Source organism: Chinchilla lanigera, unplaced genomic scaffold (genome assembly GCF_000276665.1).
Source record: "Chinchilla lanigera isolate Chin_1 unplaced genomic scaffold, ChiLan1.0 scaffold00141, whole genome shotgun sequence".
NCBI lineage: Eukaryota > Metazoa > Chordata > Mammalia > Rodentia > Chinchillidae > Chinchilla > Chinchilla lanigera.
Window position 1 is genome coordinate 2,494,667 of NW_004955542.1, and position 25,421 is coordinate 2,520,087.

Consider the following 25,421-nt stretch of genomic DNA (forward strand, 5'->3'; position numbering starts at 1 on the left):
CCAGCCCCAGCGCACGTCTGTCCGCAGAGCGGTACTGGCCTCTCCCGCCAGCCGCACCGCAACCCCCTCCACGCCTCGGCTGCCTACCAGCTCCAGAGAGGAATCCCGGAGAATCTCAGTCGGTAACTGTCTCTTAACTCACTGGAAGCAAGAACAGGCAGTTCTGACTTCTTTCCCTTTCACGAAGCAAGTCCCCGAGTCAAGGACCCGCTTCCAATCCGCTTACACCCCGCGGGGCTAGCCGAGAGCCCCTGACCCGCCTACCCTGCGCAGGGGGCGCCCAAGAGCAACTCCTGCCCTGGTCCTCCAGCCCCGGGGGAGCGCGGCGCCCGCCCCTCCGCCGTGCAGGCGGCACTGCCTCGGACGCACTGCGGGGCGGACGGCCTGGCCGGTCCTTCCGAGCCTGCGGAGCTCCTCGCTCAGCCCTGCCCGTCGTGTCCGGGGACGCCTGCGGGCCAGCTCGTGGGACCGCCTGCGGCTGCGGGGCGGGCCGCTCCCCTCGGCTAGCTGGGGCCCTGCCGCTGGGGGAAGACGCTCCCCTCCACTGTGAGCTGCAGCCGCCCCCTCCGGCCCTCGGGAGCGTCGCGCCTGGTCCAGCCTCCCCGGGGGAGGTTTTGCTCTCCCGGTTCCGCCGAGCCTCGACTCTCCGGGAAGGCGCGATCACTGCGCTCTGAGGCCGGCGCTCCTACCCGCAGTCACCCCTTCGTCCCGCTCAAACAGCGGGGCCGCCCCGCGGGGCTCCCGGCCGCGCTCCGCTGCAAGGCCAGGTCACCGGGCACGCATCACAGGCTCCGCCGCCTGCAGTTCGAGCCCGAGGCGCTGCCAGGAGCGGCCGGCGGGGGTAGGGAGGGCTTGGAGGGCGTATCTCTCGTGCTCCCTGCCTCCTCTCTGCCCCAGGCCGGCAGGTGGGCAGCTCTCCCTACCCTGCCAGCCTGCCTTGGAGCAGGCTCACCACAACCGAAACCCGCTGCAGGGAACCACCACCCTTCCTGTCGGCGGGCGTGCGCGTGCGATGCTCCCGCCTGGACACAGCAAGGTTTCTGCGCTGTGGCTCGCAGTGTAGCGCTGGTGGGCCGCTGGGCGTGCGGAGGGCCGTGCTTTCGTGCCTCACACCCGCTCCGAAAGGCTGATGCGCACCGCAGCCCGGGTCTGCGCACAGGGACGATTCCCGGGTGCAGACAGCGCGGCCTGGCGGCGGGGGTCCAAACTTCACTCCGTCACTTCCGCCTGCATCCTGAAGGCAGGGCGGCACCCCATCCCGAGAGCTGAGCGAGCCCGCGGCTTGGGCCCACAGTGAGAGCGGGGGACAGGCCGCGCGGATGACTGACCAGGCTCTCGGTAATGTAGCTGGCAGATGTGTGCTTGACCGAGCCGGATTTGCCAACCCCACGCTTGAGGTGCAAACGCGAAGCCTGCGGTGAGTCGTTTCAAGGCCCTCGGTGAAGGTAGGTTGGAAAGAAGGCCACGCTCCCTCTGAGCGAAAGCACGTGCTCTGAGGGAAGAGCGCATGTGGCTGAGCTCAGCTACAGGAGTGCGGCGATGGCTTCGCTGGGCGCAGGCACCGCAGGGGAGGGCTCCTGCAGCAGGTGGCAAAAGCTCTTTCATGTCATGGTTTCCAGCCCCTGCTTTTTTGACGGAGGGAGCTTGAGACAAGTCTCCCTGTGCAGTTCAGGCGGGCCTGGAAATTGCAGCAATCCTCCTTGCCTCAGCCTCTTGGGTGCTGGCAATACACCCTATGCACCACCATTCCTGGCCCCAACCCCAGCTTTTAACAAAATGGAAGAAGCCCCCCCCCCACCGTCCCCGCCGCCCCACCATCCTAGCAGTCAGCTAAAAGAGCACGAAAATATTTCCTATGTTTTTTTGGTTTAATTTTGAGTTTAAGTTTGACGTCCAGGGGCTGGGGATATAGCTCAGTGGCACAAGCGCCTGCTTGGTCAGTGTGAGGTCCTGAGTTCGACTGCCGGTACAAAAATAATAATAATAAGTTTGAAGTCCAAAGCAACAGGCATATAGCAGTAACACCTCCAGGGGCCCACCGACTCCTGTGCACAGGCAGCGTTGGGGTGGAGCCCGCCACCTGCACGAGACAGGGTTCACTCACAAACAGCAACGCATGCGGGGTCTGGTCCTGGACCATCATGTTCCCAGGCACACTGCCGCTATTCTGTGTTCAGTAACGTCAAAACCAGCAAGCTGCAGTGTAAACCCCTCCCTCCTTCCACGCGTCCAACAGGTCCCACACTGGGCAGAGGAGGGAGACAGCACCTCCCTCCCAGGCGCTCCTGCGCCTGCGTGGAGGAGACGCAGCAAGTGAGTTACGTGACGGTGAAAGAAGAAAAGGAGCAGGCAGGGGACATCTTAATAAAATAAGGCAAGAGAGGGAACACAAGTACATGTAAAGGGAGGGCTAGGGGTTTAGCTCGGTGGGAAAGGACTTGCCTCGTACACACTAGGCCCTGGGTTTGCTTCCCAGCACTGACAGAAGACACTGAAAGGCCAGGGTAAAACTCTTACCCAGCTGGCACAGCAGTTACGTGGAAAGTTCTACAGGATCTACTAACAGCTACTAGTACTAAAAGCAGGTTTCCCAAGGTTGTAGGACATAAGGTCACTGTACAAAAACTGATTTACAGCCAGGCGTGGTGCTGAGCACTCGGGAGGCTGAGGCAGGAAGATGGTTGTGAGTTCGAGACCAGCCTAGGCTACAAAGTGAGCTCAAGGCCAACCTGAACTGCATAGTGAGACCCTGTCTCAAAAAGACCAAAGAGAAAAAAAAACTGATTTGCAAAGTTTTGTAAATAAAAAGGGGAAAAGGGGTTGAAGGGAAGGGAATGGGAAAAAAGAAGAGGCAAGATATAGCATGTACAGGTACAAATTCCCTATGTACAGCTATACTTATCATTACGTATATCTAAAACGTACCAATAATTAAAAAAGGAATAGCTAGCTAAGATGTAAGCCATTCTTTTCCCTCACAGAATGCTACTGTAGTGGATGCGGCAGCATTCTGCCTGTGTTGCTGAGGTGTGGATGGTCACGACGTGTGTGCTCGGCCGCCAGGTGACAGCCTGCATGCTCTTCCACATGGGCCGCTTCACCGACACCCCTGCAGCTGGGAGTGCCGCCTTCTCCTCGCTGACCCCAGCTGTGAGCCACTGGGTCACATGTGGCAGCAGAGACAACTACTGTGAGGGGGAGAAATCTGAAGAGGAACAGACTTTTTTCATCAAACCTTCTAGAGAAAAACAGAATATATTTTGCAACTTAGAGAAAGCAAAGAACTTTTTTAACAGGACCAAAAAGCACATTTAAACCATTAAAATTTTTTTGAGAAACTGTGTACGATTAACAGTAAAACTTTCTCAACAAAAAGAGTAGCTGGGTATGGTGGTGGACACTTATAATTCCAGTACTTGGGAGGCTGAGGCAAGAGGATCGCTGCAAGTTTGAGGCCAGTGTGGGGTACAAAATGAGTTCAAGCCAGCCTAAGCTGCAAAGGGAAAGCCTATCTCAAAAAAAAAAAAAAAAAAAAAAGCAAACCAAACCAAACCAAACCAAAGAGTATTAAAAACAGAGCAGAGAAAATACTCATGGCTCACCTGCCTGACAAAGGACTTGTATCCAGGCCACACATAACACCACAAAGTAAAAGATTTCAATGGGCCTTGGGCACATAACATACACACAAAATGTACAAATGGCCAGTGAGCACCAGGAAACAGGCTCACAACATCTGTCACTGGGAAATGCAAATGATACCACAGTGACAAACCATTTTACACTCAAGTGTGGATGAGTGTGCAGAACGCCTCAACCTCACCAGCATCGGGGCTGGGGATTTAGCTCAGGGGCACAGCGCCTGCCTGGCAAGCACGAGGTTGTGAGTTCGATTCCCGGTACTAGAAAACAAAACAAAACAAAACAAAACAAAACAAAACAAAACTTCACCAGCATGGCTGCTCAGCAAGTGTCACAACCGGAAATCTCTTAGGTCAGCAGCCATCTTTCCTATGAGTCAGAAAGGAGTCACAGAAGTGTCTGTCACCTGTGCTGGAGTTACAGTGAAACTGGTACACACATTATTCAAAACTCCTTAACCTGCACAGTTCCAATTTGCACGTTTTACCATCTGCACTTTTATACCTCAGTAAAGCTAATTTTAAAAGTAAGCATGCACCTGGCATGATGACACATGCTTATAATCCCAGCGCTATGGAGGCTGAGGCAGAGGGATCGCCACAAATCTTGAGACCAGCCTGGGCTATATAGTCAATTCAAGGTTAGCCTGAATTACGGAGTGAGAATCACAGTACTCTGGACAGCTGAGGGAGGAGGATGTCAAGTTTGAGCCTAGCCCGGGCAACTTAACAACTGAAAGTAAAAAATATTAACAAAGGGCAGTGTATGTAGCTCATTGCCAAGGCCCTGGGTTCAATCCCCAGTACCATGTGTGCCCATGCACACATGCACATGCAACACACACACAGATAAAACAAACAAAGTCATGGTCAATCACCCTGTTGATCACATGGGCCCTCTGGGAAAGCCTGCACTGCGGCAGCAGCTGGGCTTCAGGGACGATGCTGCCACCAGGGCTGGTCGTGCGCTGGCTAGGGTTTTCAGGCAGCAGATGCTGGAGAGCTGGGACAGGTGGGCCCGCCTCAGGCTCTTCTTTGGCATTGTCTCACTTTCTCTTGTGGGCGCTGATGGTGACATCCCCCATACACAGTGCTTCCCTCTGCCCATCAGCAAATTACATTCCCGGTTTTTCTATGAAAAGTATATTCCCTAAGCATGAGGGACCACTCCAAAACAAAAACAAAAACTATGAAAATGCTAGCCAATGTGGACAGGCTCACTGCAGTGACCCTCCAGCACCTCTAACCTCCACGTCACCGGGTTTGCATCCGGCTGCGGGAGCGCTGTGACGAGCCAGCCTGCCACGAAACTGCCGGCTTCACGCACGGCCGCTGATGAGGCGTAGCTCTTTAACTCATCCGTGCTAAGCAGTGACTCCAGAGCGTTCCTGTAAACGCTGTGATACTAGGCAGGTACTGGAGTTGGCAGATCTCTGCCCCAGTTTTTTTTTTTTTTTTTTTTTTTGGTTTTTCTGGGTGTTTGGTTTTTCTCCGGTACCGGGAACCGAACTCATGACCTTGCGCTTGCCAGGCAGGCGCTTTTGCCACTGAGCTAAATCCCCAGCCCCCCAGTTTTCTTAATAATCCAGAGCAAGAACCCCTGCAGCTGTCAGTCACAGACACCCCGAACCGCGGCCTGCCTCTGTGCTAGGAAGGAAGTGCGCTGAGTGCATGGCTTGAGGGACCAGCAGTGACCAGTGTGCACGTGCTACCAACGTAAGTATTCCTTTTTAAACCTGAGGGCTAGTGAATAGCAAAGTCACAATTACATTCCACGTCCAAGAACAGTGCTGAGCCCCCCAGATGCCACATCTACATAATCTTTACCGTCACAGCTTTCTTGGGTTTCAGATTTAAAGGGGGGAGGACGGGAGGAGAGCCTCGACGGAAACCCACTCATGACACCAACAGCCTGCAAGAACTGGTCCAGGCCTAGGAGTAGCCAAGGACCACAGAGCTCAGGCTCAGGAAGCGGGTGAAGCCCTGGACACCCTCTGGACAGCAGAGGAAGGACACGTTTACTGTGAGCTGCAGTCTGAGGATGCTGAGTAAACGGACCCAACCGTAATCACAAGAATCTCTGACAGTTCCCTACGTTTCATACCAGCAGGTGACGCTCCCAAGGCTGGTGACCTTGTTATTGAGAAAGCGGGTGTTGGCGCAGTACCCCTTGTGAAAGCAGCAGAGTCCACAATGGAACAGGAAAGCTGCCAGAGGACAGGGAGAATCCCCACCTCACAGCTTCAAGGCTTTACATCCCCTTCTCCGGAAATGGCAGGCCTGTGGAACACCTTGTTTCTAAGCACAGGGTTCTGCTATCAGTCATGTCCCAGTATTCTCATCTCTGAGCACTTGGTACCAGACCAAATTTACACAGGTTCCAGGGACCTGTGCCGAACCTTCACACTGATAAAAGGAATTTTCAAGGTCCTGAGAACATTTTGAAATTAGGATTTATCCTATTATCATAAAACTTCTTAAAGGAAGCAATCTACCCTACCTCAGGGCAACAAGACCACAGGCTCATCACCATGCACCAAACTTTAGTACTGCTTCCGCTTTGGAACCAGCTGCTGCGTCATCACCCCCAGTTCCTCATTCCCTCTCCCTCCCGAGTAAACAATGCCTTCTAATTCCATGCCCAAACTCCCCGCCTTCATTTTTTTTTCTGCCCACTTCAGGTCCGAGCCATAACCTGAACTTTACATCTGCCCAGTGATGGCAGGAACATCTGTGGACAGACTGCCTCAAAAACAGCGCTGGGTGCCTCAGCTCAGCTAGCACTGCTCCAAAGGTCAGCCACGTCAGCCTCCATTGACCCAGGGGACCTCTCGGTCAACATAATGTTTTGACAAATTATCCCTTATCCTCGCTTTGTCACAAGTCTTGGAGCAATTTCCATTCAATTTCACATCTTTAACATGACTGACACATTCACATGAAGGATAATCTCCGTTTCTCCTGAGGACACTTCTGAACATCTCAGCCTTCAGACAGCTAATGTGGAACAGGAAACGAGTGGGTGACTCCCCCTTGCTGGTACGTCTTTACAAACACCTGTGTGTTCCTTTCTTAGAGAAAGGTTAGACTTCCGAGAACCTCTCAGTTAATTCCCTTCTTCCTCCTTCCCTGTCCACCCTACTGCAGCATCAACTTCCTGCCACCCACTGCTGATGTCAGCATGGGCAGAAATCTGCGAACTCAGGAGCTGCGCCCTAACTAGAAAAGCCACAGCCTCCCGCCTGTCCTGTGGTCTGGCTCAGGAGATACGCTGCCCTGAGGCCAGCCTGAAGATCAGGCCCTTATCTGTCCCAGGAGGACAGCAGATAAGCTGCCATCCGGACGCCTACAGGCAGGCCAGCAGGCACACGGGGACAGCAGATAAACTGCCATCCTGGCCTAAGAGGTGTCTATGTAGCCGGTCCTCCCAGTGACCTGGGAAACAGCCTGTCCTGCCTGGTCCCTGTGCTAGAGAAGGGCTGTGACTGGGAGGCCAGGGCAGTGATGCTCTGAAGCAGGGGGAGACTGGAGCCCATGCAGGCTCTCAGAGCCCACACCCTCCACTATTCACTAACAGCCATCCGGACCGGCTCAAGCCGTTAAGCTACACAGTTACTGTGGTGTGTACTGAGCACCTCCTGTCCTCATATGTAGCGGTTCATACAAAATGTCTTCACTTTTAAAACCTAGATTACAAATCAAGCCAAAGATGATAAATTTGAGCAGGCTTTAAAATTTTGCTGTGTGAAGAGTCTAGCATTAAGGACAGAACAGTACTGATTACCTGGGGTTACAGTTAGCTGAAAGCAGTGCAGCTTGTTTGGATCAGGAAAATGCACTTTACACGTACCTGCAAAAGAAACACACATCAGCAAGCTGGCGGCAGCGGGCCGCACACACAGTGATACACGGGCGCCACAGACCAGCGCTTTTCCATTTGTCCCTCTCCTTAGGGTCTTTCAATAGGGAACTCCAAACTTTCCTTCAACCCTTAAATGGTACTAAAAACAGACCTTTCCACTCATTTCAAGAATTCTGTGATTTACTTTAAAAAACAGAAACCAGGGTCAGGGATGTAGCTCCGCAGCACAGCCCCTGCCTGGCAAGCGCAAGGTCCTGAGTTTGATTCCTGATGGATGGATGGATGGATGGAGGGATGGGTGGATGGAAGGAAGGAAGGAAGGAAGGAAGGAAGGAAGGAAGGAAGGAAGGAAAGGATAAACTGCACCCCAGGACAGTAATGAGCAGCAAAGGCTAGTTCAGCCACCAGGTGTGAGGGAGACCCAGTGTGCTGCTCAGGCAGCAGGAGTCGGCAAACACACCTTCAGCCCAGCTTAACACGGCTTTTCCTGCTAGTGAGGAGGCTCTGCAGGCCTGGGTGGTGACGTTCTAGGCCCGTGGGCCCCGGCAGACGGACCTGGTCAGGACAGGACGTTTGCCTGTGGCCCACGGGGGAGGCACAGAAGAGTGGCAAGCACCATGGTGTGGACGCCTGCAGGCAGGCCAGCAGGCACACGGGGACACTTACTGCACTGTGTGCAAACTCAGAAAACAGCAAGCTGAGCTCCTCCGTTCATCTGCCCACATCACGCCTTCCACTTACTTGGTTTCTGTTTTGTTTTTGAGACAGAATCTTGCTGCCTACCTCATGCTGGCTTTGAACTCACCACATAGCCCAGGCTGACTGGGATTACAGTGTGCACCACCACTCCTGGCTCACCGACCTTATTTCTTCTAAGTCCCCCTGAAAATATGTGCTCAGTTTTATAATGAGGAGAAATTTCTATAGAAGTAGAATGCAAATACTGAGTTAGAAATGACCTCCGAGGCCCCCAATCAGCACAGCTGGCAGGAGGTCACAGAGGCTGTTGCAGCACACAGCTAAGTCCACAGGCACCAACAGGCAGGGGCCAGCACCCAGCCAGTGCCCAACTCCCGTCCTGGTCCCTCCCACAGGCTGTATTTCTGTCTGGGATTCAGCATCACGCGAGACATAAGATGAAATGTGTCAGCAGAACGAGCCAGAACTGCAGGGCACTTCTTCAGGGGGACAGATAACTGTGGAGCTAGATGGACAAGAAGCACTTTTAGAGGGTACACTGCCATCTCCCTTACTTCAAAAGGAAAGAAATTTGAGCCTACGAGTTCAGGACTTGCCCACAAATCACACATTTACAACCATATGTGCAGCCAAGTATGGTGGCACATGCCTGCAATCTCAGCACTCTTGAGAGGTTGAGGCAGGAGGATCATCAAGTCTAATCCCAGCCTGGGCAATTTAGCAAGACCCTGTCTCAAAATGAAAAATTTAAAAAGTGCTGAGGATCTAGCGCAGTGCAAAGGCCCTAGGTTCACTGTCCTGTACTGCTCTCCCACCAACCCCGAAACTGTGCATGGAGGTCTGACCATGGGCTTCGTTCCCATAACCCTGATCTGGAAAACATACGTCGTGTTTCTTTGTGAGAGACACGTAAGAAACGCAAATAAGGGTCTTGATGAGCCGAGGCTGGCGCAGGTGCTCGCTGTGAAAGGCTATCTCTCCTCAGTCTCATAACAAATGAACACACATGGAAGCCAACCCAGGAGACGGGCCCGCCAGGATAAAGAGGTTATCACAGTGGACTAAAAATAAAGCTCCTGAAAAACTCCACAAGTGTTAAAGTTTAAGAACAGATAAACTCTAAAGAACAAAAGGTAAAAAGTTAGGTTTTCGTCTTAGCTGAGTGCAGAAGCTTTACTAAAACTCCAGAATTAAGCTTCCTCCCACAGGCAGACAGGCGCTCTCTGAGACCCAGTGACTCTCAGTCTATCTCAGAGGCATTTTTACTTTTGCCAAGAAGTGTCTATGAACTTGCACATACAGCGCTTCCTCCTAGCTCAGGATAATTATTAAACAGCACGGCCAAAGGCAAGTGATTTTGTCTTTGTAAATATTTTAGAAGGATTGTTATGTGGATAGTAAATGTTTAGTCTTTGGCAGCTTATTCCCTCTGTAGAATAATGAACTTCAGACTTTTGGAAAACACATCTGACCTTGTAAGCTAATTTAGATTTCCCATCTCTCCAGGGAAGAAGGTAGGGAGAAGGAACAAAAGGTATGTTAGATGCTGTCTTTTATCTGACACCTAAGCCAAAGGGACAGGAAGATGGGCCACATCTTTTTCAATCCTAATTTATTTAGTTAAAATCCCAATTTTAAAGCCAGTCGTGAAGTCCCTGTTTTGTTTTGTGGTGGTGGGGATGGAACCCTGGGCCTTCGCACTGGTTACATTCCCAGACAGGGTCTCGCCAAACCGCTAGCTTGCCCATATGCGCTTGAATTTTACATCCTCTTGCCTCAGCCTCCCACAATGCTGGGATTAAATTTTGTGTTTTTAAATTCACTTTATGGATTAAAAAAAAGAAAAAAAAATACCCAACGATTTCTGGACGAGTCACATTCCAAAACAAAACAAACTGGGGCTTGGGATTTAGCTCAGCAGCAAAAGCGCCTGCCTGGCAAGCACAAGGTCGTGAGTTCGGTTCCCGGTACCGGAGAAAAACCAAAAAAAAAAAAAAACCAAACTGATGAAGGGGAGCAGTCCCGTGACCTTTCATTAAAAGACACACATGTACATGTGTGTTCTCGTCAGGGGCTGGTGGGGAGGGACCACACAGTGGCAAGCAGAGGGGTCACTTCCTGTTACTTTTCTGTTCTGTCCTCAAAGACACAGGATGGAGAGGAATACAGTGAACCTATCCCTCTGCTTCCAGACCTGCCAGCCTGGCTTTGCCTACCCCATCCCACACACATTCACTTTAAAAGCACCTCATTTCACCTATACGTACTTCAGTCGGTAGAAATTTATTAACAGAAGCCCAAGGCAACAGCTTCAGTTCTGAGTTACAGAACATTTTGAGGATAAGCAATCTAGGACTTCCAGGACATCCTGACTGAGACCCAGGCTGAGATACAGGCTTCGTATCACCACCCAATCTTCCCACGCAGCAGTTTTCCAAGAAGCAGGCACTTACCCCGTAGCACCACAGCACAGCACTCAGCCTGCAGTCCACCTACCTTCCAACCTCAGGTGGTGGTGGAGCGTGCCCTCTGTGGCGTCAGATGGGCTGCACACATAGTCCAAGTCCTCCTGCCTTCCCCCTACGCCAGACCCCACTTGGAGTAAACCACAGCCACAGCCACACCTAGCCTCTGGGCAACTGCTAAACCACGTGGGATTATAAAACGTTCTAATACAAAAACACTACAACAGCCCAAGTTTTCAGTGGCCTTAGAAAATAGTGAGGGCTTAATAACAGAAAAAAGACATTCTGATACCTATTACACCAATGTATGGCCTAGTGAGGCCCTTTCACGTGCGGGCTGCAGTCAGGCCATGTGGTTGGGCCGGGATGGGGACACCTATGGATGGAAGGGCCACGCCAATGCCCTACCTCAAACCCAAAGTACTTTCTGGACCAAAATGGCAGAACTGTGAATGACAAAAATAGAACCATTGGGGGCCAGGGATTTAGCTCAGCAGCACAGCGCCTGCCTGGCAAGCGCAAGGTTGTGAGTTTGATTCCCGGTACCAGAAACAAACCAAAAAAAAAAGAACCATCTTTTACTGATTTCTACGCCTCTGCATTCTGCACACTGTACCCAGAAATGTTACACAGCCCTGTTTTCATTATGTCCTCCAAAATTCTTTTTACACAAAATTAAAAATTTCCAACATTTAAAAAAAATTGGTTTTGCTATGAAGGTCATTAAAACATAAAACAAGCTTTCCTCATGCAATTACCTTACAGTACTTAATTGTGACCACGAATGCTATACTTACAAGGTAAATTAGCTTCAAGTTCTGCAACCTCTGTAGAAACAAAGAAACCATGGTTAATATTACTCTTATATTATCACCAGCTCTAGATTCGCAATTTCTTCTCAAATACCAAGGAAAAAGATAAACTGGACGCAACAGAACACTGTCTGGAGTTTGTACTTTAATCCAGTGATGGCGACCCTTTTAGAGCTCTCGATGACACAAACGGCCCACAGCACACATGCCATAGGTTCCCCACCACTGCTAATTCATGGCTGCTTTCAAATGCACAAGATGAACTGCAGAATGCCAACAAATATAGCCAAAGACCCTGGAAAATTCCCTTTAATATGAATGAAAATCGTACCAAGTAAACACAGAAATTACCACGGGCAAACAATGACTACAGTGTTTCCGAAGACTATTCCCAAAAGGAGAAGAACTGCTCTTCTCAAAATGTAATCTTGATATCCCGTGTCCATCTTTTTCTAGACCTGTCTGCAAGCTCCCTGCTTACAGCTCCATCTCTTGGCCCTGGTCTTCTCTCCGAGGCCTCAGACCACCCAGTTCCTCTCTGTCAGTCTCTCAGTAGGTGTTTGAGCCCCTCACCCTTCTGCAGGACAAAGGTGCGCTCCCACCACGAGCCTGCTATTAAGGGCTGGGCTGAGTCCTTGAGAGACAACCCAAGGTGATTCACTTACTCTCACCAGTTCTACCTAGTTCTACTTAACGCAGTACTTGAAATGCTAGCAAAAACAATCACTCGAGAAAAAGAAATGAAAGAGATCCAATCAGAAAGTAAAATTATCTCAGTTTTCAGACCGCATGACCCTATCTATATGTAGAAGGCCGAAGAGACCCACAATAACAAAACACCACCAACAAACATTCAGTGACGTTATAGGATGCAAAATCAACACACAGCTCGGTGTGGTGGGACATGCACCTGTAATACAAGCACTCGCAAGGCTGAGGCAGGAGGATCATTGTGAGTTCGAGACCAGCCTGGGCTACAAAGTGAGCTCAAGGCCAGCCTGAACTGCATAACAAGACCCTATGTCCAAAAAAGACAAAAAAAAAAACAAAAAACAAAAACACACACAAAACCAGTTTTGTTTCTATACACTACAAATGAGCCATTCAAAATAGAAACCAAGAAAATAATCCCACTTTCAATGGTATCAAAAATAATAAAATATTTAGGAATAAATTTAACCAGGAAAGATCTCTAAACTGGAAAACTGTAAAATCCAGATGAGAGAATCTGAGGACACAAATAAATGGAAAGACAGCCCATGTTCATGAACTGGAAGAATTAATATTGTTAAAGTGTTCATACTATCCCAAAAATCCATAGATTCAATGCAATCCCTATTAAAGTTTCAATGGCACTCTTCACAGAAATGGAAAGCCATACTAAATTTTGTCTAAAACCATAAAAACAGCCAAACCTGTCTTGAGAAAGAAGAACAAAGTTGGAGGTAGCATACTTTATGATTTCAAGCTATTTTACCAATGTAGGGTGATTAAACAGTACGGTATAGGCATAAACATGGACCCAAAGACCAATGGAACAAAACAGTTCAGAAATAAACTTAACAATACACAGCCAACTAATCTAAGGCCACTAAGAAAATACCATAGGGGAGCCGGGCATGGCGGCGCATGCCTGTCATCCCAGCACGGGGGAGGCTGAGGCTGGAGGATCATTGCGAGTTCGAGACCAGCCTGGGCTACAAAGTGAGCTCAAGGCCAGCCTGAACTGCATAGGGAGACCTTGTCTCAAAAAGACTCCCCCCACCAAAAAAAAAAAGTAAAAACAATACCATAGAGGAAACAGCAGCCTTTTCAGTAAGTGGCTGGGAAAACTGGATAGCCACAGGCAAAAGAATGAAAGTGGACCTTGATCCTCACATCTTGCACAAAAATCAACTCAAAATTGGGGTTTAAAGGCTTCAACATAAAACTTGAAACTGTAAGACTCCTGGGGGGAAATATATATGGAATAAGTTCCTTGACTTGACCTTAGCAATGATCTTTTTGATATCATACCCAAAGCTCAAGCAACAATAACAAAGCAAAAATAAACAAGTGGGATTGCCTTAAAGTAAAAGGCTACATGGAGAAAAAGGGGAAACCTACCGATTGGGGAAATATATCTGCATGCCGTACATCTGGTAAGGGCTTAATATCAAAAATAACAAGGAACTCATATAACTCAATCACAACAACAAAACCAACCTGAATATAGAAAATGGACCAGAACAGACATTATCTAAAGACAGAAATCAACCAACAGGCTTATAAGAAAGTGTCACTATCAATAAACATCAGAGAAACAAGGAACAAAGCCACAATCACATGATCTCCTCACACCTTATCAGGATGGCCATTACCAGAAAGACAAGGATAACAAGTGCTGGTGGAGAAAAGAGGACCTTTGCGTGATACTGGCATGAATGTCAATTAGCACAACTGCATGGAAAACAATGTGGAGGTGCCTCAAAACCTAAACAAAAGAACCACCACACCGTCCAGCATGTGCTCCTGTGGGTCCACACTCAAAGGAAATGAAAGCAGTGTTTGTGGGGATCTCAGCACTTGCATATTCCTCTGCAGGGCTATTTACCACAGCCAAATAGGAAACGAGCACCACGTCTATGGGTGGATGGATGGATGAAGAAGTTGTGATATAAACAGGAGCATTATTCAGTCCGATAATGGAGGTCCTGCCATCTGTGAGCACAGGGATGAACCTCAAGGACATTGTGCTAAGTGAAATAAGCCTACACAGAAGGAAGTACTGCTGCAGTGCCCGGAATCCGACAGTCAAATACGCAGAAACAGAATACGACAGTGGGGACCAGGGACTCGGGACAGAAGACAGGGCAGTGGGAGGTGGGGGTCAAAGCACACAAAGTTGCAGCTCCACAGGCTCAGCCCAAAGATCCAATGCAACGAGGTGAGGAGACGGCTATATAAACTTGCTTAGTCATCATTCCACTATGTATACATACGTCAAAGCACTATGCTACATAACTTAATAAATTAATCACAACCCAGGCGTGGTGGTGCACACATGTAATCCCAGCACTCAGGAGGCCGAGAAAGGAGGATCACCATGAGTTCAAAGCCAGCCTGGGCTACACAGTGAGACCCTGTCTCAAAATAATCAAAATATTTAATAAGAGTTGTCCAGAGGGAAGCACATCAGATCCTGCTGGGGCATCTGAACAGCAGGAATGCAAGAGGAAAGAGACAGAAGAGGGGTACAAAAAGGGCAGAAGCCACAGCGTGGTCTCCTCAGTAAGGGAAGTGAGGAATTGCTGCGGTGGCCAGAGTTCCCTGAAGCTGCACACTTCGTGCAGGAGCAAGAGCCTGTGATGGGGCACAAGCCTGGAGTCTGTCCTGGTAGGTGTGTGTGCAGCACACTAAAAAGCGTTCACTCAGCAGAACAGAGGACGGCGAGCCTGTCAAGGGCTCGTTGCCTTCGTGCCTATGATGCACCCGACCCAAGTTCCAAGTGGCTGCCCTGCCCTCAGGAGGGACAGCAGAAGGCTAAGGCAGAGGGCAGTGCATCTTTCACCTCCACCACTTTCCACTAAATGTTACCTGTATAATCAAACTCCCTTTCAAAGCAAATCCCAGCACACTTTGTTCTACTGTTGTTTATAGTTTTATTGATAAGGACTTATAAGAAACTATTCTTGAGGGCCCTTCTTTTGAAAAACTGGTGTTGAGTCCTGGAATGTGGCTCTTGCTCTGTGGCAGTGGCCCAAACCACTAGGCAGAGGGCCATTCTATCTGCAATTGGGGTAAATCCTGTTGTACAGCTCTGCCTAACAAAATAAAAAATGTGCCCAAAGGGTATTAATTTCAAGTGGAGGAACAGAAGCAAAACCATCAAAAGGGCAGTGCAGTGTGCCAACGATGAGGGTGAGATCTGGGCACCGGGACAGGGAGCCACAGACCTGAGCAGAAGAGGTGACACGGGGGGCAGGAGCAGCAGAGTGAAGTCTCCACCCGATAGCAGCAGGTGGGCCATACCTCAGGGAAGAGTGTGGCGTGGGATGTCCGAGGGAGGGGACAGAGGACACAGCCCTGGGAGCAGGCATCCCTGGCCCAGGGGCACATCAGTAACATGGGGCATAATTTGATTTTTCTCCACAGCTTTAATGAGGAATAATGTACTCAATGTAAAATGGGGCTATTTTTAAACAAATGACTGGATGATTTTTAATGAATCTTGGAATTATGTCTTTCACAAGCCAGTAGCTGCAGGGCCTGTAAAAAGCCTGACGCCCTAACACTAACCTGTACCAGTTACATCACAGTTCCCAGGCATGGCCATGACCCTGCATCCTCCATACTTTCTCTTGGTGTCTTAAGTCTGTTTGGGAAGTCACAATAAAGCATCATACACACAACGGGCACTTCCCCCGGCACTCTAGAGGCCAGGAAGCTCATGCTCAAGACGCCAGCAGATGCAGTGTGCAGTGAAAACTTTCCACCGTGTTCTCATGGGTGCGCTGGGTACGCCAGCAGAGGCAAGGAAGTACTCTGGGATCTGTTTATGAGAACACTCTCCTGAACTCACTGCCTCCCAAAGACCCCTTCCCAAGCATCGCACCGCTGATCAGGTAACAACGTAAAAATCTGGGGCGACACAAATGTCAGACAGCCCAGGTGTAGGCCACTGCTGCAGAGCATCTGCCACGTGACATACCCACACGCAGCACTATACACACAGGAGAACTTAGCAGCAAGTTCTGCCGAGGTAACGCGAAGGACATCACATGATAGTCAAGACTGTAAATGCCAACATGAGCGCTTTGCTTGCATTTGTGTGTTCAATGGAATTCACCACTGCAACAGGGGAAGGGCGGAGGAGAGCACCTGGCACCGTGCACAGTTCCATGGCTGCACAGCTTCCTTCTGAGAAACCACTCTTCTCCTTTGTGAGAATCAAATCACGGTGCCCACCTGAGGCATGACTGCACTCAAATACCAGGTTACGAAATCCACCTGGTGGACACACTGGCCCCATCTTAGTTACTTCTCTCCTTGCTGATATAAGCACCCAACACCCACAAGTTAAAGGAGGAAAGGTTCATTTGGCTCCCAGTCCTAGAGGTTTCAGTCTACAGGATGCTGGCTCTAAGACAGGGCGGTACTGCCAAGGGGCATCCTGGAGGAGAAACAGACCACAGCCTGGCAGACAGAAGACAGGAGGCAGGAAACAGCAGGCCCACCTTCTTTCTGTGCCGCTACATTCGCCACGTTCAATTGATTGGTGCCACTCACACCCAGGACAAGGTTTCCATTACCCATGCCCTTAACCCCAGTATCACGTTCTTAATGCACATTCACACACCCTAATCCACCACCTCCGGAACTCCCCACCTATGAGTGCATGAAACTTTGGGGGTATATCTAGATATAAGCCGTAACACCCCACACCACATGCACTCACCTGAAGGGGCATCCCAGCACCCCTGTGTAGTGCCTCTGGTGCCCACCCCTCCACCGCAGCACACGAAGGTCAGCCTCAGAGCCAGCCGCCCGCCTCCACATCAGCAGGGCCAGGCTCCGGAACTCCCCACCTTCACGTCCTACCAAATGCTGCGACAACCCTGACAATGGGGCAAGCCAAACTGTGGTCCAAGCGAGGCACAGTGGTGCATGCCTGAGATCCAGCTGAGGAAACGTGAGGCAGGGGGGTTGCAAGTTTGAGTACCACTTAGGCAACTTAGCAACTTAAAAGAGAGCTTTTTGTCTCAAATACAAAAACACAAAAGGGCTGGGAAAGAGGCTCAGGGCCCAAGCTCTGGATTCAAATCCCCAGTACTGCAACAAACACACAGAAAGCAAGCCTGCCCCACCCACCAGACTGGCTGGATAGAACACATCTGGGGAGCAGTGAGTGCTCCTTCTACTTTTCCAGGAACAAGGGCTTCCCAGTGCCTGCACCTCTCCTCAAAGTGGCTCACAGGTCAGCTCCCATGGCACCTGTGCTTGAGCTAGGACAGAGCTCTGCTCTGATAGGCTCAGGTCCCAAACCCCAGACCTCAGAGCATCCTGGGACGCCTGGGACAGTCCTGAGCCAGAGAGGTGGTGGCCCTGAACGCCCCGCTGGAGTGCTAAGTCTGCCCACCTCCCCCGGCTGAGCCCAAGCAGGATGTGCGTCTGCCAGTCCTGCCGCAACACACAGCAGGGTTCCTCAGTTCCTGAGCCCAGCCTCCTGCAGAACAAAACCCCCACCAAAGCGCACACAAGAACCAGCTCTGCAGTGTTGGCAAAGGCCCAGCTAAAGGCCCAACATCTGCAGAAACTGAATCCTATGGTGGTGGTATTAAAGGTGGAGCCGCTAGGAAGCAATCTATGTCTAGGCCCACACCTTCATGAACAGAGTGTGCCATCGAAGAGGCTGAGGGCCCTCCGCCCTGTCGCCCTCCTGCTCCTTAAAAGCACAGCAACCTGGTGTCATTTTGGAGGCAGAAAGCAGCCCTCACCAGCCACCATCCTTCTGCACCTTCATCTTGAACTTTCCAGCCTGCAGACCATGGGAGATAAATGTATGCTGTTTAGAAAGTATCTGGCTTGTAGTGGTTTGTTATAGCAGCACAACACACTAGGACAGTGCCTGACAGTCCCAGCGCTGCCATGTGTCACCATGATGGAAGCATAAAGACGGGTTGGCCTCTCATGCTCCTCTGCAGCAAGAACCTGCACCGCAACCACCCCCCCCCCCAGTGCTGCAACAACACCCCCAGTCCCTCCGGCTGGCTGGGTGCCTCACTTCACCCAAGAAAGGGACTCAGGTCCTGTCAGGCTCACCCGAGTAAGGGACTCTGGTCCATGCCCACCTTCTGCTCCCACATGGTGTCCACCATGGGGACGGAGGACATGCTAACTGCTGGGCCTTCACTGAACCTGTCACCCTTCAGAAGCATGATCCTGTGTCATCTTCAGAGCGCTATGTTTGCTAAATACCCAGTGACCCTTCACATGGACCCACAGAAGCCAACAGGTAGCTACAACAGAACAGAGCTTGACCCTCACTTGTATCTGTCTCCTTTAGACAATGGGAGTTCTGGGTCAGACCCTAAATCTGCACTGCAGGCAGGCGAGCTGACCATCAGGGGTGTCCATCCAAAAGCTGGTGACACAGGAGGATCAGCCCAGAGTTTACAGAACCGGCCTCCACCTCCTTCAAGACTGAATACGCCAAGGTGAGAGATCTGCAGGGACACTCAACCACCACCGAGTGCCCAGAAGCCAGCCACCGCCCTAAAGCTCGGGTCACTGTGGGTTCCAGCAGAGCCCCCCCGAGACCGAGGCAACCCAGGGAGAAATGGTCACTCCCAGAGGTGGATTAAATGACACCTTCAACGCCTCCAAAGCTGGTCCTGGCCTTTGTCTGGGGCCAGTCTGAGGCAGGGCAGGGAAAACACAGAGACAAGGGAACCCTAAATGTAAAACTGTGCTCTCAGGGCTGCAACTTCCGAACATAGAGTTCCCCAAAGGCACCCTCTCATGCACCCCAGCAGCTGGTTTACTCCCCACAGGCTTGCTTTCCTCTCCAGCCAGCAAAGCTACTACTGATGCATAAACTAGCTTGGGTGCTGAGCGAAAGGGCAGAAACTTGCCCTTAACATAGCGAAACAGATTCACAGGTTTCAAAGAATGTTTTTGAGGAAAACCGAGCCAGTCTTTTAAAATGCAATAGACTGGGCCTAGTGCCTTTACTGGTAAATAAGCTATGACTTTTCTACCTTTGCGTGGGCCACCCCTCGTCTCCTGTAAGCCAAGCCCAAGCTTTCTATAAATTCAAATTCCAGATTTCCACCCCAACCATATAAACATTCCCACCTCCTGACACCACAGCCTTTCGCTTGAGGGCCCATCCTGTTTTCTGAGTGCACGCTGCAGCTTCTGCCTAATCTCCCTCTGCAGCCTCTCCTGGACTCACTTTGAAAGTCCCCTTCTACAAGGGAGTCTGCAGCCCCACAGCCTGCCCTGTGGGTGCGGGAGCCCAGGTCCCCGCTCCACTCTGAGAGCCCCTCAGGCCCCCCGGGGATTCCTCACCCACTGCTCTGGGCAGCGCCCTTTCAGCTCCTCCAGCTGAGCCCCTCCCACGCTCTCTTCCTTTCTAACTCTGCCTGAGAAATCTGCTTCACTGGCCATCCTAGGCAGGCACTTGTGCCACTCACTGGCATCCTGAAATACTTATCTGCAACAAGAGTCCAGAAGCTACTGGAGGTAAGCTTAGGGGCCTATCTCGATTTGGGGGGACATTCTCAGCTCCTGTCTAATGACCCCTCCAGGGCTATTACAGATTGTAAATACAAGCTGGGGTTCTCTTACACTTAGTAGGTAAGACTGAGACAGAAAAAACAATTCTCACTTCATTTTTTTTTTGAGACAGGGTCTTATTATGTATCTTGGCTGGCTCTGAACTCACTACGTAGCACAGGCTGGCCTCCAACCTGCAGCAATCCTCCTGCCTCAGCTTCCTGAGTGCTGGTTTAAAGGTGTGCACCACCATGCCTGGCTCTCTCACTTGCCCCATCAGGCTGTGTCACCCAAAGCTAAGTCCAGGTTCACCACAAGGAAGAGGCCCTGCTAAGCCACCACCAACCTGCTGTGGCACCAACCTGCCTTCCTGCATCCTGTCTCGCAGCTCAGCAGCAGCTGCTCTGGGAAGGGAGCACAGCGCAGCACACAAGCCACCTTCCTGTTACCACACGTGCGGGGCACCCTGCAGCCCACAGAATAGGAAGTGCAAGCAGATGGTGCGAATACTACCCCACCCTCCTGTAGTGCTTAGCTATATCACCCAAGAACTAGCAAAGAAGCCAGGCGCAGTGGCACACACCTGTAATCCCAGAACTCTGGGAAGCTGAGGCAGGAAAATCACAAATTCCAGCCCAGCCTAGACAACTTAAGACCCTATCTCAAAATTTTAAAAAAGGCTAGGGATGTAGCTCAGTACTACAGTACTGCAAATCATTTACAAATCATAAAGACATGTAGATGATTTGATACAAAATAAAATGCATTGTAAATGATACCTTCCCTAGAGGCAAGAACTGCTGCTGCTTCAGCTTTGTGGGGCTCATAACCCTAAGAAACTCCCTTTGCACTTAAACCCCACGACTGCGCAGCCGTTCAGTGGATGCAAAACTACAAGCACGCACAAACATGAATGAGCACACATTTGCACACACACTCTCCACTCCCGAACTCCTTCTCAAAGACAGTCTCCTTCACAGACAGGGCACAAGTGACTACTGTGGCCCTGAGACAGGATGCCTGTTCTAAGTCTGTGCGGAGGACTCATCGCACAGTGCTGCTTGAACCTAACAGGGAAGGACGCGGAGATGCCCAGGCCCACCCACCCCGTTCCCACCAAGCACGGGGCCTCGCCAGGACAGAGCGGCTACACCGAAGCCCATCCCCACCCTGCCACTCCCACAGCCCTGCCCTTCCGTGCGGGCACACCCCACAGCGGGCACGCCCAGCCAGCTTCTACACCACAATGCCATCTCCTTGCCACTGCAGTCCTGTCACCTACAGCGCACGCGTCCTGCCAGTGCTCGAGACAGGTGATTAGAGGCTGAGATCTTTTCAAACAAGTACTGCGATGGGCAGCGGGGCTTTATACCCACCAACTTCCAGGCAAACTTTGTTTGTTGCAGCAACAGGACACACAGACAGCTCCCCCGGGTCGCGATTACCTTTAACTAGCAACTTGTCTCTCACAGACACCCTCCGCGTGGAGTCAGACGAGGCGGCTGACGTCCGGGACCCTTTGAGACCATCCTCCCGCTTCAGCTTGCTTGCCAGTGTTAGCATTACTGCCGACTCACGCTGGAAGACAGGGAAGACAGCAGGGTTCAGTGCTGAGGAAATCCATCCACGGGCTTTTTCCCTCTAAAACTCAGTTACAGAACAGGTTCGTTCACACGGCTAAGACTAGATTCTTTCATAACGAACACGGATAAGTTCTGCATCGTCCTCCATAAGCTCAAACTCTACGGTGTTAATTAACGTGTAGTAAGGAAGAGTCACACGCTGAACACTCCCTGGACATCTACTTGGTGCCAGGCCCTGGGTGTGTATCACACACACAGCCTCAGAAATGGTTTAGATCCAGCTGTCCCCCTCGGAGCTTTGCACGCTGAAAGGTGGGCTTTGGGAGGTGCCTAGGTTACAGGTACTCCGTGTTAGGAGGCAGGGCCTGGCTGGAAGAGGCAGGCCACTGGGGGAACGTCCGTCCTGGAAGGGTTTCTCTCCCTCCCTAGCTCCTCCCTATCCTCTCAGCCCTGGGAAGGTGGCCTGGATCACTTTCTTTTCTGTGCCCCTCCACTGTGCCATCCTACCTTGGAGCCAGAACAAACCTCTCCTTCCTGAAGCTGTGGGTGTCAGGCCTTGTTGTATCAGCAACAAGGACAGCAAATAAGGCAGGGCCTTCCCAGCTTCTCAATCAGCAGGGCCCACTGTCCACTGGTGAGTCTGCCCGAGGCGTGGCTGGGGCCACCCCTTGGAAACAGTAGTGTGGGCTTTAGGACAGGAGGGCACCAGGGCCTTGCTTTCCACCAATGTGGTGCTTTCTTTCAGCTTCCTTTAACAAAGGTGTGGGCAGAACCTTTGCATTAGCCCTTTCCAGTTTATTTACATTTTTGGCAATAGCAACATCAAGACTAAATTGTAATTAATGCCCCAACTCTATTCTCTTCAATGGCTACTTCTAGCCCACACTGTTTCCGGGACGGACAGGAAAGAGTAGACACAGGCAAGCCCTGGCTGCCCAGAGGAAGGGCAAGAGAAAAGCCGGATTCCTTCTAAGACTTTGTGTGTGAGGCCAGTGTGGTGGTGCACGCCTGTAATCCCATCACTCAAAGGCTGAGGCAGGAGGATCACTGCAAGTTTGAGACCAGCCTGGGCCATACAGGGAGTTTTAGGCTCTTGGTAGTTGGGCCACAAGGCACAGAGACTCCCTGATATCCATGCCCCTGTCCCTAAGAACAATACCCTCCACCTGAGCAGCTCCTGTCACCACTGGGGAGCAGACACATCACTGTCACCAGGGCCACCATTCACAGGAGGGGGCCGAACTTCTAATGGGTACAAAGATCTTCAAGAAACTATCTTCTATTTCTTACATCAACTCCCACTAATCTCAGGCTCCTACTTTGCTCTGGAAATTTTTTGGGTGATGACAAGAAAGTAGTCACCCGCATTTCCGTAATTTCCTTCCTTATGTTAACACCATTTTCTTTCAATATCACTCTGGTATTTTCAGTAGAAAACGACCTAAATTTCCCAGCTGAAACCTGACCTAAGCACAGACCTGTGGTTTGAGGGAAAGACCCCAAGACCAAAATGTAAGAATACACTTCTCCTCACTGGTATTAGACCATCTCTAACCCAAATCTCTGGCATGCTTCTCACACCAGCCTCTGTGTAACCCTAAAATCTGCCAGGTTTCATTTTCTATCATTTCTGTCACGACAACAACGCAATGATCTTCTGAGCTGTTCACCACTGTACTAAGCACTCGGGATCACCTACCCAGGTCTTCTTACCAAGCCCCTGTCTGCATGCTCTAAAGGACAGTTGCTCTGCTCGCTGGCATGAGGAAGTGCCTAAAACTGCAAATCTGGGCAGGACCTCTTCCCTCTCCCACTGCATTTTACCATGCGGACCCCAGGACAGTGGGCCCAGAGGGTGGGCTGTCTAAGGCCACCAAGGCTTCTAGGAGCTGTCACCACTGAAGAACTGCTTCCTTGTGGGGGATGGATCCTGAGTGTAGTCATGGTCAGAGGTAGAAATCGAGGTCGAAACTCATCAGGCACACATTTTACATATGGACAGTGGAGTGTGCTTTTATTTTTCGTCTTTTTGAGACAAGGTCTTGCTATGTAGTTCAGGCTGGCCTTCAGCTCACTTTGCAGCCCAGGCTGGTCTCTAACTCACAACAATCCTCCTGCCTCAGCCTCCCGAATGCTAGGATTACAGGCGTGTGCCACCACAGCTTCAACTATACCTCAATACAGTTCACAAAAATGTGAAGGAAAAAACCCTGATACTAGCTCTTTTGGTCCCATTCCACCATGCCTTTTCCTACGGGGCCCCACTGGCGCTCAGCCCCCAAATGTGAACACATACCTGCCGACTTTACCCTGGGCCTGAGGACTTCCTTCAGCTGCTGTAGCCCCGTCACAAGGGAAATCGGGGCACCTACAGGGGTTTCAGCCCACAAGCTACCTAGCAGCACCCCCATCTGGGGCCAAACTCCATGTCTCAGCCCCCACCTGGGAAGGTCTAGTCAGGAAACTCACGCAGATCTGCACCACAGGTCAGTGCCTGCTGCCCTGGCCAGCTCCACTCCCACACGCCCAGACTTGAGCACATCCATCCTGCCCAGGTGAGGGTCACCTACAGTAAACTAGCTGGAACCACCAGATGCTCCACACACAGACTACCAAATATGCACCCTCTGGCTGCCTTCAGCAGCACATAGGGCAAAAAGTGAGTGAAGGACAGAGTGTGGAAGAATGACAAAGAGCCCCGAAGAAAAGCTGGCCCCAGGGCACACATGTGGCCCGACGTCGGGGTCACTCACTCAGAGAAAGAGCCGCCACCAAGACACTCTCACCACGCTGCAAGCTGCGGCTGTGCTCAGCTTTTACGCTTCCTCACCCACACCGGCATCCGCTCTGTGAGCAGAGAATGGGCCCCCTATAACCAGCTCCACAGAGAGGCCAGATTCCGGGCTTTATCTTCAACAAGTTTGTGGCCCTTAATAAAACACACTGGGCCCACAGACTGTACGAGGTATGAAAGAAATCCACGTTGGTGTATGCAAAACTGACTTTCCTAACATTCTAAGAAATATGTGAGCATGGTGACCGTCTATGTCTCTGTCTGCGCCACTATCATCGCCACTTCAGGGATAAGCCACGGCCTAATTTGGAAATGTTTCCATAGCAGCAGAATTGAATCTATACAAAGGAATTCCAACAAAAATACTCAACTTGTGTTGAGGTTAGCTGACCTTTCACAATTCTTTCCCTACTCACTATGTCTCACTTTTAGCCAGGCGTGGTGGCGCACGCCTGTAATCCCAGCACTTGGGAGGCTGAGGCAGGAGGACTGCTGCGAGTTCGAGATCAGCCTGGGCTACAAAGTGAGCTCAAGGCCAGCCTGAACTGCATATCGAGACCCTGTCTCAAAAAGACAAAGAAAAACCCAAGAAACAAAAAACAGTATGTCTCACTTTTTGAAGATGTGGCTTAAGACTAAACTTCTGCTTTCTCACAAGTGACACTGACTGAGGCAGCGTTGCAGAGACCGGTCACCCGTGGTAAGCAGCACGCTCAGTCTCTACACCCCACAGTTGCCCCGGGCCCGGGAAGCCCCTCCTTGGGCGGCCCTGCTTTCAGACTGCGCCAGGCAGAGGGCTCACCCGCATTATTCACTGGTCTCAGCGCCGGTGACAGTGGCGTTTACTCCGCGCTAGGCCTGCAGCGGTGGAATCAGGCCACGTCCCTTGTGCGGGGACAGCCGGGGCCAGCTCAAGGTGAGGGTCGCGGCTCCCCGCCCCACAGCCCTGCCACGGGGAAGCCGCAACCCAAGCTCAAAAGACGGAGCTGCAGGAGACCGGGGCGCACCAACCTCCCAGCCAAAGGGCCCGGATCCGTCCGCACCCCGCGGCCCTGCGGAACGGCGGTGCCCAGCAGCCTCCAGCCGGGCACAGTCGGGGGCCGTCCACTCTCGAGTCCAGCCGCTTTCATTTTCAGCGGTCACTGTGCTCCCGGCCGCCTGGGGCCAGGAACGGGGCGCCCCCGAGCCCACGTCCCGCAAGGCGCGTCGCCCCGGAGCCCTCTCCGCGCCCGCACCTCGCTCCCACCCAGGAAGCCGCCACGCGCTCGCTTCGGGAGGCTTCGGCTCGCCGTGCCAGCGGGCCCGG

The 25,421-nt window shown here is 51.4% G+C and overlaps 1 protein-coding gene across 1 annotated transcript in view; it reads right to left on the reverse strand.

The window, feature by feature from the left end:
* Ube2f (ubiquitin-conjugating enzyme E2F (putative)) overlaps window positions 1–21,316 on the reverse strand; it is a gene marked incomplete at its 5' end in the record, with an annotated part of 35,528 nt that extends 14,212 nt beyond the window's left edge. The window contains 3 exon segments of the mRNA XM_013508018.1: window positions 7,426–7,491; window positions 11,465–11,494; window positions 21,184–21,316. Coding sequence (XP_013363472.1) covers window positions 7,426–7,491; window positions 11,465–11,494; window positions 21,184–21,301 — 214 coding nt within the window.
* Between the last annotated feature and the right edge of the window lie 4,105 nt (window positions 21,317–25,421).